General features: G+C 35.7%; 1 protein-coding gene across 7 annotated transcripts in view; it reads left to right on the top strand.

Moving 5' to 3' along the window:
- Nucleotides 1–15,062, top strand: part of LOC145683479 (uncharacterized) — a 292,118-nt gene that overhangs the window by 32,017 nt on the left and 245,039 nt on the right. For all 7 annotated transcript variants that reach the window (XM_081754810.1, XM_081754814.1, XM_081754812.1 and 4 more), the window contains exon 2: nucleotides 10,930–10,993. In XM_081754810.1, coding sequence (XP_081610936.1) covers nucleotides 10,930–10,993 — 64 coding nt within the window. The remainder of the gene's footprint in view (nucleotides 1–10,929; nucleotides 10,994–15,062) is intronic.

Genomic DNA, 15,062 nt, shown 5'->3' with positions numbered 1-15,062 from the left:
AGCCTTCTTGGCATGTAACACTGATGGAACTCCAGGTTTTAATTGAGTCGTATCAGGCTTCATGTAGCATTGGTGGGTAGACAAAACGTGTTTATGACACACATTACAAAAATAATCTGTACAATCGTGTTGTCTTTCCCCTGTACGGACAAACGAATAAATGCGTAGACATTTGGAACATTGTTTCACCATCTTGCATACTGGCTGGCCCTTATGATATGGTACAGTCAGATGATTTGTATAACATGTTTCACCATAAAATTCACGATTGCATTCTGGACACTGTTTCTCCGTATTGGTCTTACTGCATGGCGGTTTCTGCAAACATTTCTCACACATGGCCAAACAGTTCTTGACGTGTCTATCCCTGTTACTCTATTTTTTGTGGCATGCTACACAATAATACACAGTAGAAAAAACGGACGTTAATGACGTGATGATGTCATAATGAGAATTGATGCACATTAAATTGATTGGAATCTTGTCTTCGCCACCAGGCCCTTCATACAGAATATCTTCTTCGGAAAAGCTGGTGTATACGGTAAGTTTATAATCGGTCAAGTAGCGTTGCAATTGTCGCAATTCTTCCACAGATCCTCCATGATCTAAATTCACTGATGATCAAGACAAAAGTTCATGTACGTCAGGTATAACAACACACTTGCTCTGGTTCTGATATTGTCTGAACAATTTCTGATTTGTATCTTTATATTTCTTTAGGCCAATAGCAATCACAATCGCATAAGCCAAACATTTCTTGTCGGTGTTTTTCACACGTAAAATGCCATTCTTGCGTTTTAGTAACTCGCCGTTTAATAAAAGACATCGACGCATTCTTCCAAATCCACTGGGCACATCCACATGATGAAAATGTACAATGAACGGTTCGTTCATGAGAAAACTATCGTTACTTTGAAGGATGCGATCAATGGAAGCCCATAAAGTCATAAGATAAAATAGATAATTCAACAATGGATGATTCGTCGACATTTTCCAATAAATAATCCAAAATCTGTTGAAAGGAGGTCTGAACCAACTCAACAATATCGGTGTCACTGGTCGGACCATTAATTTGAATTTCCAGCATTCGTCCTTCGAGATTAAAACGCCGTTAATGTCTATTGATTTCTCGCAAGAGAGTAAAGCCAGAAGTAGCCATATTCAAATAGGAAAATGTAAGGTAAAACAAAAACGAATAGGCAAAGCAATATCTAAAACGAGAAAAGAAAAACCACGAATTAAAATTAAATTCAGAGATCGCTAACACGTTTAACGGTATCAAAATAACTACACGATCAATCCTAAAAGAATTATCATATCTAAAATAGTTCTACTACTGAAACGTTTTATTGTCGTCATACTGGAAACCAAAGCCGGGACCAACATCAACATGTAAATGACCTAAATTTCTGTAGTGATAAAAAGAATGAATGAAATTGTTTTTGTAACTGTGCTGAGAGAATCATTGTAGTAAGCATTTTTATCCTCACACTGAACTTTAAAGCATATGACGAACATGAAACGAAAACAAAATCTCATGCGCTTGCTTTTTCGAGCTAAGACAAGAAAGACTCGAATACGATTCTCGGTGGGAGATCAGATCCCACATTAAACTGTAAGTCCACGTCTCACTGTTAAAAGGCACGTTGTAGGGGAACAAGTTCGTGCGTAGCTTTTTGAAAAACTAAAATTGTGTATACTTTAATGGTAACTTTCAGAAACTGAGCATCCTCATAGCTAAGTGGTTAGCGTTACGCACCTCTGGCCCGGGTTCAACACCCAGTATGAGCTCAAATTCAACATTAAGCAGTATTCCTAGCCCCACTACTGAAGGGAGGCTAAACCAAAATCAACAAATTATATCATTTCTCGTGCTTACTTCTAATGTGTGGGATGTGGCCCGGGTTCAACACCCAGTATGCGCTCAGATTCAACATTAAGCTGTATTCCTAGCCCACTACAGAGGGACGCTAAACCAAAATCAACAAATCATATCATTTTCTCGTGCTTACTTGTAATGTGTGGGATTCCTAATTCGATCCCGGTCAAGTAAGTAATGGTACTCCCACTAATTCTTCCATTTGCTAAATATTTCATGCTAAAACAAAACAGTGATAACAATGTTATATTAATGCGTAATACATTTTCAAAAGCACTCCATTTATATTAAGAAACGCGGTTAATAAACTCTTAATAATTTACCTCAAATTCAAGGAACGGAGTAAATTCACGCTGACACAAGAGGTACACCTGCTCAATTTCAAGATCTTCGTGGAAGTAGGACTTGAAAATGAAATTAAGAATTTTATTTAGGTCTGAAACGAGTTCAAGTATAAAGTGACATCATTATCAGCCAATCAGAAACGAGGAAATTAATAAATGAAATCACGCAGAACCAATGGAAACACAGCTTTCATCATGTATCATGAGCCGAAACGTGATGTAAGAGACAATCTGATTGGTTGTGACATTATTCACGTTTTTCTCCTTACACATCAATTGTTACGACATCTAGTATCGCGATACTGGTCATGACATCATACCGTTGACTCGTTAGTTTCTTACGACATTCAAATTAACACATCTGAAATTTGATTCATTTATATAAACTTGATTGAAAAATGCAACACTCATCGATAAGTTACGAAACTGTCTTTGACATAAATGTAAGGTTGAGCTTTAAAAATCCGTCAGCTGAGAAAAAAAAAAGCTGATAGAGTACTCTTCGTAAAAGTAATTGTGCAATTTCACAATAACAAGCTTCTATGAGTAACAACGAGCAGAAATGTGTAATATAATATAATCTGTTCATGTTCTTTTCATACGCAAAAACTGCTCGCACAGAAAATTAAAACTTTTCAATGGGGCATGGTGACCCAACTCTTATTTCTGATGTGTTAGGTCACTGCTTCAATCCGAAAGCAAGTAAGTTCATATTTCCACCTGTTTCGACCTATCATTTCTCATCATCGTTTCAAGGGGACGTTAAACTCAACATTTCCTGAAACTAACACCAAGAATCAAACTCGGGACCATTACATTGTCTATAACGTAGTAATCAAAAAATTAAAATTTCTCAATGGAGCACAGTCGCTTAGCGCTTTTCTCTAATGTGTGAGGTCCCTGCTTCAATCCTCAGTCAAGGAAGTTCATGTTTTCCCCTGTTTCGTCCTATCATTTCTCATCACCATCGTTTTCGCTGGGGACGTTAAATTCAACATTTCCTAAACTAGCACCAAGAATCGAACTCGGGATGATTCCAACACATGTAAGGTACCCATGTTTACCCTTGAAGCGGAACAAAATGGATCACAAAGTACTTATCAAATTTAAGGGAATAATTTTAAATACGTCTCCATATAATCATATAACGTAATAAGGCTCCAAAATCAATAGTCATCAAAGGGAACGATGACTCCCAAATTTAAAAAGTAAACCATTGTACTCTATTATATAACGAAAATGTCTCATCAAAAGTAATAGGATAAGCTAAAAATAACTTCTGGAATTGATATTTTTATACTCATCAAAGAAAATGAGGTCCGATACGCCCCCCCCCAAATCCTGATGAAAATCAATGTGATCTTATGTGTCCTAAGCGATCCTATGCATTCCCTGCCCCCTGAATAAGCATAAGCAAAATTTTAATAAGTAATGCAATCCCGGGCCAAACTACCTCTGACTCATCCACATTAATGCTATGGTCCATGTGGGGGGTCCCAAATTGTCTGATCAAAGGTGAAATAGGGTCACCCCGACGTCAAACAAACACATTAGCTCGAACCAAATACCTCTACTTCATTCGTATCAGTAGGGACGTGGTGGCTCAGTGGTAGAGCATTCATCTCTGATGTATGGGGTCCTTGGTTCAAACCCCGCGAAAGTAGTTTTGTGGTGGGCAACATTATGCTCAAAATACTCCAATTTTCGCCCATACTTTCATTCCTTTCTCATCGTCACCGTCTCCTTTAGCCTAACGGGCATACCCGTGGGACGTAAAACTAAAGATTTCATTTGCACCAGTGTTAGTCCATCTCATCAAAGGGATAACAATCTCCAAATTTTATGCCATAAAAGGGAACGAAAAATAAAAAGCGTTCATAAACCTGTACTACTTCATAACGTAATAAATCATCAAGACCATATTTTTAATAATTTTAAAGAATCATCATAACCTCTAATCTAAAAATCCCAATTCAATTACGTCATAGCCGGGCCAAGGTACCTCTGACTCATTCGCACCAACGTGCATGGCCCCTGAATAAGCATAAGCAAAATTTCAATAGGTGACGCAATCCCGGGCCTAAGCATCCGTGATTCGTTCACTATGGTCCATGAGGCCCCAAATTGGATAATCAAAATTTAGTTAGGGTGACCCCTTACTACTTACATACATATTTTCCACAACAAATGCAAAAGTACTTTATATTTACAAGCTATATGCATTGTTTAAGTTGAAGTGCCATAAACCTATTTTGAGAAGTAAGATGTAGATGTAAAATCTGTTCCAAATAGATGTTATATGTGTTGTTTTGAAATGTAGGCAATAACTAGGAATTTTAAAGTGAATATAGCTATAAATATTGATTAACTGTAATTACTGTGATATTCAGTTCAGAAACTTAAACATTGTTGAAAACTTAAACGTTCCTATTACTTAAGAACGCATAAGTAAGGTCTCTAAATTGATTTTGAGTTTAATGACCCATTCTAAATTGTTCTAGAACATTTATTACGTGATATACTTATGGCTAATGCTCTCAAACGGGTCGTATCGGGTCAGGTCAACTCGAGTCGGGTCAGTCGGGTCAGCTCGGGTCGGGTTGTCGGGTTGGGTCAGTTCACTTTGGTCAACTGAGTTTAGGTTGAGTTTAAACTCGGCTGGAATCGAAAGCTGCTGTTTTTCACTAGCAGCCTAATTAAAAATAGCAGTTTTCAATTGATTTCATAGAAACCATAGATCTATTTTGAACACTTTCAGCTAGTGTTTTTATGGTAAATGCTTATTTTTGTACTTGTGTGTACTTTAATTTTTAAACGTGGAAGATTGATTTTACCAATCGAATGTAATATTAATATCTACGTCAATATGGAGTCTGGAGTTAGAACAAAACTAGAAGTTGTTTAAGCAAGGCCAAAAGAGATATTGGATATGGACGACCAAGCCCAAGCAGGGCCGCGGTGGCTCAGTGGTAGAGAATTCATCTCTGTTGCATGGTGTCCAGTAGCGTAGCTAGAGTTTTTTTCAGGGGGGCAACGAACTTCCCAAGAGGATTTTGAGGGGGCCATCTCCAATATATATATATATATATATATATATATATATATATTTGTGTGTGTGTGTGTGTGTATTCAAGGTGAATGTTTCCATCTTTGTTTTTCATGATTTCACTCTTTGGAAAACAGTGAAAACATAAGAATTTAGTACCTCAAACAACTAGGATTCATTAATGCAATTGATTTCTGATATAAGTAAATAGTAATTTAAGCATGGCGTTTAAAATATGTGTAGCTGGTTGACTTAAGTGTAAGCAAACACACTTTTACAGGTAAAGAAAATAACTTATAGGTTTATGCCTCTACTTGAAGAGGATCTTTCTATTCGTGTGGGCAGCAGCAAACATATCCACAACTTGTTAAAGATCTAACGATTTAGCAATTTTCTTCTCAATATAAAGTAACGCTAAGTTTTTCAACCTATCATCAGTCATTGAATTGGGTATACAAGTCTAATCTTTTCAAAGAAGAGAATGACCTTTCACATGTAGCACTAGAAACTGATATAATCACAGAGATGATACCTAGCTTGTATGTTTCTAGGAATGCGTTTTTGTAGACACAAAGAAGGTCCACAAAGAAGGTCAACGAAATTCGTTAAGGAATCAGCTTTGGTTTTCTTCTCGTCTTCATACAACTTAATTGTTAGAGCAACCCACATTATGCTTTATTTCTTGTTTAATTATGCTTTTTTTAAAATTATGCTTTATTGTTAATTTCAATGATTATTTTACATTAATCGTGTATAATGTATAATATTTATTATACATTAAATATTCTAAATATCTTGATCTATTTATTGATTTTTTTGCAACTAGTTTCTCTCATATTTAATGAACTTTCTACTTAATTCATTGTTAAGAGATGTGCTTAGCTCGAATAAATTTTTCTATCATTTGTGTGCGCCTTACAGGTACATATATACAGAAAGGGAAAGTAAAAAATGCCACCAAAAAGTACAGAAAGTGCTTAAGTTCAAAAAGTAAACATAACAATATAGTATGGAGTTCTTGCGTACTATTCATTGTTGGCGGAAACATTTCTTCTTTTACTTTTTTCTTTTCTCCACATCAAAGAATTACACCAAAAAGTTTACAGAAATGAAAATAAGCTTTTCATTGTTGCATTTTTATGTTCTCAATGATTTCGCATTGTAAATATTGGTTTTTAAAAATATTAACACTGTATGTTAAACTTTCAGTTAAAGAGAATTTTCCAAGAATTGTGCTATATATTTTAAATTATGCTTTATGCTTTATTTTCTAAAATTATGCTTTTAAAACTAGTTTCTTCTGGACTCTTAGACAATCACAATCATGTTCAAAGTACCAACCATATGTGCAAATTGCTGTTATGCTTTATATGCTTTTCATGCTTTGGGGTTGCTCTATTAATTGTGTTTGGGAGGATTTTGAGGTCTCACTTTAATGTTTGCAGATAACTCCATAATACTGGGTTATAGGCTCGACAATGTTGTAATTTAAAAAAGTTTTTACTTTTTGGATGTAGAGTGGTGATTGATCTGATGATTTTGCAACATGATACAAAGCGGTTTTCCATATCAGTGATTCTCTATCAATAGTAGGGAGAAAAATGTCACTTGATAGATATATTATCTTTAGAAAATTCGTTTTCTGCATCCAATGAAGGAAAAGATTCATCCAAAATGAATTTGTGATATTTCGATGGCGGATGTCTAGTTCGTTTCCACGAGGAACCCCTTTATTCTGTTTGTTTCCGGCTCTGGACTTCGAGGCCATTTTCTTTGCACATCTCCAAACATTCTTGTTAAATTTGTTCGAATATTGTTCGTTGAGAGTCATATTTACCAGACCTCATTTTGGACAGCGTTTGAACTAGTCTATCTACAAGAATCAAACCTTCTGACATGTCTGCATCTACTTGCGATAAGGCGAAACTCTGTTACAGCATGGCAATAGTAATTTTAATTTTAGCAGCCCGAAAACATTCCCTCGTGTACAGATCACACTAATTTTCCGGATGGAATGATGGAGGTAAATAAATATCAGAAGTTCCAGATTTGTTTTAATACCGCATGATAATATAATGTGTTGAAAACAGATTTTATGAAAAAAAGGAATAAATGGATATGATAATTTGTAAAAAAAAAGTAATAGTGCTTAAGTGAATTATAAGAAAAAGCCTTGAAAAGTAATCAAGAGGAACCATTAATATGTTTTTCCTTTGTTATAATAACTTGTCCTAAGCGACAACGGTGATAGAAACTACTGAGACTTTATAATTGCAAAAAAAAAAAAATAATAATAAATCATAAAGCACTTAATTTGAAATTAAAGATTGATAACATTTGGTAATATAATGGGGATTCAGGCTGGCACAGGGGGAGAGTGAAAACGGAGGCAACAGAGACGTGGTTTTTTTTAGCCATGTGCAAAGAGATTAACCTTGGACTTCGGTTGAGAGGTTACCGTATACTCATGTGAGTTTCAATTGCTACCACTTGTAAAAGTTAGCTAAGAAAGACAGTCTGAGCATAGTTTTAGTTTCCCAGCGTAATTAGTTTTTGTGACAAGTAACACGTATATGCAAATAGCATCGTTAATATCATCTTGTATGTTAGAATTGTCTTTTTGTAAATAAAATTGTAATTAAGCATTTCGAGGTAAAACAGGTTTTTTTTTACTTAACTTCTACAAAGAAAAGATTAGAACTTACCTCTTATGAACAGATACGACAGCGTGGAATACTGTCGGTCAGTAAATAATATAATCTGAAGTCATCTGCCATACGTAACTAAATATAATTGATTAATCATTTTTATTAATCAATAAATAGTTGTTTGGTAGATAAACTCATAATAATAATAATAATAATAATACCAAATCATTTAATGGATGCTATGCATTTGTTCTATGTCGCCATAATCAATTACTTAGTGTACGAAGACTTTTTTCGTCCAACACAAGTGTAATGTTTTACTGCAGTGCATGTTATTTGTAAGTATGCATATCATATTTTAGTATGACTTTCAACATTGAAGCGAATGAGAATGCCGACTGATTTTCTATTTTTCTGGTTGTTTGTCAAAAACAAAGGAGATAACTAGATAATGGACAGAGGTTAAAATGAATGTCCAGGTGGCGAAGTCAATGCAAGCATCTCACAGATTTCCGTGAATTAGATCTTCCCGTACTACAAACTAAAACGAGTGGAGCTATTTTATTCGGAACGCAACGGTATTCTGCAGTTCGTAACTCTGTTGTCGAGAGATGTTTTGGAAGTAATTTCACTTGTAGCCACTGCCAACTTACCGTTTGTCGACCTATAATAGCATGATCTGTGTAGGGGGGCCACTAGGGGGCTAAGAATTTTAGCAAGGGGGCCTGGCCCCCTTTTCCCTCCCTTGGCTCCGCCACTGACGGTGTCCATGGTTCGATCCCAGCTTGTACTAAGTGGGCTTTGTGGTGGAAAAACGCCGTGTAGTGGGTTTTCTAAGGGTTCTCCTGTTTCCTCCCACTTTCTTCATTCCACCATTTCATTCATCTCTCATGGTCACCATATCCCTTAGCCTCGGTGCAGAATCGAGGGACCTTAAACTCAATATTTCATTTTATTTCACCAAGCCCAAGGACACCGATACAAGAACAAGATAAAGATTGGATATGCAAGACGAAGTGCATAGTAATCTTGCTCTTGGCCTTGTTTTGGTGATCACACAGTAGCGATGACCGTATTTTCTTGCTTTCCGTATAGTATGAAAGACCATAATCAAAATCACACTTGGTCTTCATTTGTACCGATGAGGCGAGCATTCTTGGGTCTTGTATAGCATGAAAGAGAACCAAGACTACGAAATGCAGGACCAAGACTTGACTGCAAGACAAAGGATAAGACGCAGTATTGATGACCAAGACCCAGGGAGCGAATTGTTTGAATTTCATTTGTTGGGCTGAAAGTGGTTAAATAAAATTAGTACTTTATAATTAATTATCATACTGTATTTTTAAATTTTAAATTACAAAATTCATATTATGTATCTTCTTACGTGCAACTATATATACTGTAAAATATGTTTTAGTTACCGAGAAAGAAAAATCAAAGTATCACGGGTCCCGGAATCATGCGAACCTATGGAATGAAAGTTGAAGGGTTGGAAAAAATCACAGTTGTTCTCCCGTTTCCTCAACCCTTATCATTGTAGATAAACGATTTCCTTTTGTCTCCGCCAAGATACTCTTGCTACTGCCTTCCGAGAAGACTCCCTGCCGTCCGAGCAGGTGAGAACACTGACCTTGAATAAAAATTTCGTCACATAGAACTAAAGAAAGAAAAAAAATCTCCCACGTCGGACATTGGTATCAGATATAAAAAGAAATAACTATACCTCGAAAGTGCCAAATATTCATTAAGATGAATATACAAATCCCCCGCTTGATCTAGCTAGTGGTTAACGTGTAAGGCTTCGGTACACGTGGTCGGGGTTTAATTCCCAATGTGAGTGCATTTTGGCGTTCACCCAGTGTTGTGACCATAGTGCTCTCACACGGGTCGCGTCGGGTTGTCGGCTCGGGTCAGTCGGGTCAGTTCGGGTCGGGTTGTCGGGTGAGGCTACTCGGGTCGGGTTGTCGGGTCGGGTTATTCGGGTCGGGTTATCGGGTCAGGTCAATCAGATCGGATCACGGTTCGGGTCAGTCGGGTCGGGTCGGGTCAGTCAATTCGGGTCAAGGAGTCGGGTCGGGTCGGTCTTCAACCCGACCCGACCCGACCCATTCAGAGCACTACTTATGGCAGAGTTCAAAACTGATAATGTTGTAATAAATCTGATGCGTGTACTGTGATGACGTTATTTAAGTGAAGTTTAGACGTAGCATTGTTTTACATGGCCTTAACAACAGAAAGTATTTGTTGTGGAAGATTATAAGACGTCAATAGTCGACACAAAAGTCATGCGAGATGGTATCGAAGGAACGGTTATATACTTTAAAGAGCATAATACCTAGTGAAATTTATAAGTAAAAATAGTCAACTATATTTTGAATTTCAGAAAAATCATGGAATGTATGAGCAGGCAAATATGTGTTATAAAGGCCTCCACGTTTTCATATGTCACGTTGTCAAATTTAGATATTTATTGAATTGGTATAAGCAATTCTGTAGTTTATTGAGTACAGGTTTAGTGCTCTTGCTTCAGGCCAACTTCTAAGAAGAACTGTCCTGTGATGATTAAGTTCCTACTCTTTGAATGTAGAATGAATATTGTATTTTAACTCATTCTAGAGCACCTGAAGTGAAATTTTATAATTCTGGAGCCGATATTCGTGTAACATTTGATCGTAAAAATGGTTCGACAGTTTCTGTTGGTTTACATTGCATATAACACAGGTTGCTTGGAGCAACGTAAGAAGTTCGTTACTAGAAGCAGAAACTAAAACCATTAGGACACTCATCCCACTTCCAAAGTACAATGAATATTAATTTAATAATACTCAAAATATTCCCAAACGTGCATTTTCTCAAGGTATAGCAATTACTACGGATTTTGCCCGTAAGGTTGCTCATAACATTTATATAATCTTAATTATGAAAACAAATATTAATATATATTCTACTACCTAGGTATCACTGGAGTTTACAAGTCATGCATAAGGCGTATGTATTTTCTAATTTCAGGTAGATTTTTCGTTAGTACGAGCAGTTCAATTGAATAATTTGAAAACAGATGTCAACCATTTAGGTAAGAATAGTTACATCTATCATTTAAAAATAAAACTAAATATACTTGTTTGCACAATATGACTCGAAACTTATACTACTGTAAAACAATAGTAATATTACAAAAAAGTAACCATTATGAGAATTATATTTAAAAAAGTTTCTGCAAATTCTTTTATGAGCAAACCATGTTTGTATGAGATATACCGTATATTTACCAGTATGGTCTAATACGATCTTGGTTACCGTACATTATATATAAACAACACTTTTTAACTATTAAGTAACTAGTAAAATAGTGTTGAAACTTGATACATCTCCAATTATGCTATTTAAATTAATTTTAAATGCGAAATTAAATAAACATACGTTTATGAGTATCCATTCATGGTATCATGAGAAAAAGTGGCCATCTTAGGATATTTGACGTATACCAATGGTAAAAGTATCCAAGCTTCCTCATTTAGTATCAAAAAAGTGTAATCAGAATTGTTTCTAAGCATCAGCACTTTTAGTATTTGTGTAAGGGGTACTTTAAAGACCCTAAGTTTGAAATTACTTTCTCCTTGGCACCATACATGGTAGTGTTTGAAAATAGTTTCGTCGGTTTTAGCATCTTAAAATTAGTATAAAAAGCGCATGTATAAATTTATGAAAGTATTGCCACAGTCTGTATTACTGACGTAATCTTTAGTTCTCTCGACATTGATATCTATTGTATGAGAAATTCTAAGTGATGTTTGAATAAATTTCGATACAACTATTATTTATGGACGGAACGGTGGTATAAATTGGCTTTGAATTATAAATGTGTGTGTATAATTTCCCCTTATATTCAAAGTTCTAAATTCTCAACTTTCTACTTATATACTTAAACTTTCACAGTGCTGTCTGTTAAATGCACTCCATATGTATATTTCAAATACTAGTGAGAGGAACAACCCACTGGAGACGAAATTCGTTTGCCCATAATAAATGTCATTGTACAGGAATTAAGTGGTTGTGAGTACATGGTTAAAAACATTTTTACAGTAGTAGGCCCCGCACTATGCCTAGCCGAGTAAGCAAATTTTTTCTCGATTCTGATTGGCTGATAGAGGTCACGTGACTTTAGGCCCCGCCCATTCGGGAAATTCAAATTTAGCCACGCCACCGGTCACGTGGTATGGCGTCATGAATCACCCTGCGAAGAAATCCCTCACTCTGGATTTTTCAAATTCGTTTCCTTTTACGGGTAAGATGAGTGCTTTGATACCTGATTCTGATTGGCTGACGGATGACACGTGATGTTAGGTCGTGGGATATTTGAAATTCGTTCCCCTTTACCGGGTAAGATGAATGCTTTGGTACCATGATGCTGATTGGCTGATAGATGTCACGTGATCTTCGGCTCTGGGATTTTTAAAAATTTGTTCCCATTTACGGATTAAATGAGTGCTTTGATACCTGATTCTGATCGATTGATAGTCACTTGATCTTACACCCTGAGATTTTTGAAATTTGTTTTCTTTTACGAGTATCCTCTTTGATGTGTGCTTTGATACTTCGATTCAGATTGGTTGATAGAGTTTACATGATTTTAGATCCGCCACATGCTGAACAGGTTATATGGTATAACGTCATGAGTCATCTTTGTGGGGAAATCTCTCTCTGAATTTTTGAAATTCGTTTCCTTTTACGGGTAAGATGAGTGCTTTGGTACCTCGATCTTGATTGGAGGATAGAAGTCACATGATCTTAACACCAGCCCATGCGGGAAATACAAATGTTTTAGGTCACGAGATATGACGTCATGAGATCAGGCGATCCACCCTTGACCCTGATTTTAGAATTACGTTCCATTTTATTGTTACTGTACTGGTTATGTACAGAAGTTCACCTTAAATATTACCATTTCCTTCTATAGGTAAGTGGTTCTTACCTTCATGGAGAAATCGCCCACCTTATATGTTCATGTTTGGAGATCCTGTCCTTGAATTAGTGTGTCTCTGAAAGGATACATTTATTTTTAACAATGGTGAAAGAGAAGACCATCCTTGTCGCTTGTAGATTTCATTCTTAGAACTTTTATAAAACATTGTTGTGTGTTTAAGCGATTTTTCAACGCTTTGCGTCAGTAAGCGCTTCATTGATGGAAACAGTGATGCCAGATTATTAAAATCTAAACTGCTCCGATCCCTTTTCAAATGGTTCCGCTGAGTGTAAGAATTTTCAAACTAAAAATTTTTCGAATCAAAAAAATTGAAACTAAATTTTTCAAAACAATTTTTTCCGAACCAAAAAAATTAAACAAAAATTTTTCGAACCAAAAAATTGAAACAAAAAATTTCAAACAGTTTCAAACAAAAAAGTTAAAACAAAAATTTCAAACAAAAAATGTTCAAACTAAATTTTCAAACTAATTTTTCGAACTAAACCATTTTTTAAAAACCAAAGTTACAAATTAAAAGATTTAAATCAAATCTAAAAATTTTCAAATCAAATTTTTTCTCGAACAACTTAAAAATTTTCGAACTAAAAATTAAAAGAACAAATTTTGGATACGAAAAATTCTTTAATTAATTTTTCGAACAAAATATTTTCAAACTAATCATATAAACCAAATCTTGGATATATTTTTCACCTCAAATTCTCAAACCAAATTTTCAAGAATACCATTATTTAAAAACGAGCGTTCAGGGTTTCAAAAAATAATAAAACATATTTTTTCAACTTGTTGTATTTTAACGAAAGGTACTTGCTCTTCTTATATTAACATTCTTTTTTATTAACATGATAAGTGGAGAATCTATTTCAATGAATATTTTGGAAGTGTCATCATATTTAATCTTGTGGACGTATCCTGTAAAGAAAAGGAAGAAACAATGGATTGCTTTATGAATTTCTTTTTTTCCTGAAACAATAAAACGAGTAAGTATTAATAAGAGGGAAATAATACTTACTCGTAAAAGATGGATGTGTAACACTCTCTGTTTAGTTCCATCTTCCTCCTCGGGTACGAGATGACTGCATTTCTTCCACTGATGGTGTTGGTGGTTTATGAACTCCTCTGGGTACTGCATTTTTTCTTGGTGTTGGTGCTTTATGGTCAAGGAGGAAAAAAGGAAAAGGAAAAAGACTATGTTACAATGGTGGCCTATCTTCTTTTTCCTTTTCCAGCATCCGTTTTTTACGTACCCGTGCTGAACCATATCATAGGAATTGTGTTCTTTAAATCGACGGTTTGTATACTGGATGCTGTACATTTTTCTTCTTTGCGAGTGGAAATGGTATGGTCTTTGGTCCTGCATATTTTATGAGGGATGGAAATGGTGACTGGTCCACGGCATTGATTCGTAATCATTTCTTTTAGTGTGTTGATATTTAATTGATGTCCTGCATCGTAGTTTATGATAAATCCTCTAATTTTGCATATGCAACTGGTGACATTGGTGTCTGGATTATATATTTCTAAACTGCAATTTTTCGGCCCTCCACTAACAAATGTTTTGATGTAGGCTCGTTGTCCTTAAGAATCCATCTCATTTGATAAGCATCCCAAGTACGCGGAAGGTTCAATGGTTGGCTACACCGGCGTTTCTGTAAATATCACAGAATCCGTGTCGAAATAGAAAACACGTTCCTGCAAGATTTCCAGGTACTTGTACAGTTCCAGACGTGCCTGACATGTTGTAAATGCTCCTAAAATGACATTGATGTTTCGAGTTTGAGCAGGCACATGTTCATTGTACTCCCAGAACGCATAAAACATGGTATCATTGATGGGTACAATTTGATGAGTTCAATGTCTGGGGAAGTGATTTTTTCACAAAATTATTCCTGCCGATCAATGATCGTGGTCTGGCTAAAGTTTGTACGTTGTGAGAGCTTTCCCCATAGAGAGTTAACACAAACTTTAGGTAAACTTCTTCGTGCAGTTTAGGTAAACTTCTTTCAACTTTGGTCGGATCCAAAGCAATACCTTCACGCTCCAGGACGGTTTGTATAATTTTTGTCTTGTCTTCTTCGGTGACACATGAACTCGTTCACCCAGAAGCTTCCATTTTCGATTTCAAAAACGTGTTGATGTATTCCGTGAACAAGCCAACTGT

Source organism: Thermobia domestica, chromosome 4, assembly GCF_964235325.1.
Source record: "Thermobia domestica chromosome 4, izTheDome1.hap1.1, whole genome shotgun sequence".
NCBI lineage: Eukaryota > Metazoa > Arthropoda > Insecta > Zygentoma > Lepismatidae > Thermobia > Thermobia domestica.
Note: the sequence above shows the minus strand (reverse complement) of the source record. Positions and strands in the feature narration are given on the sequence as shown.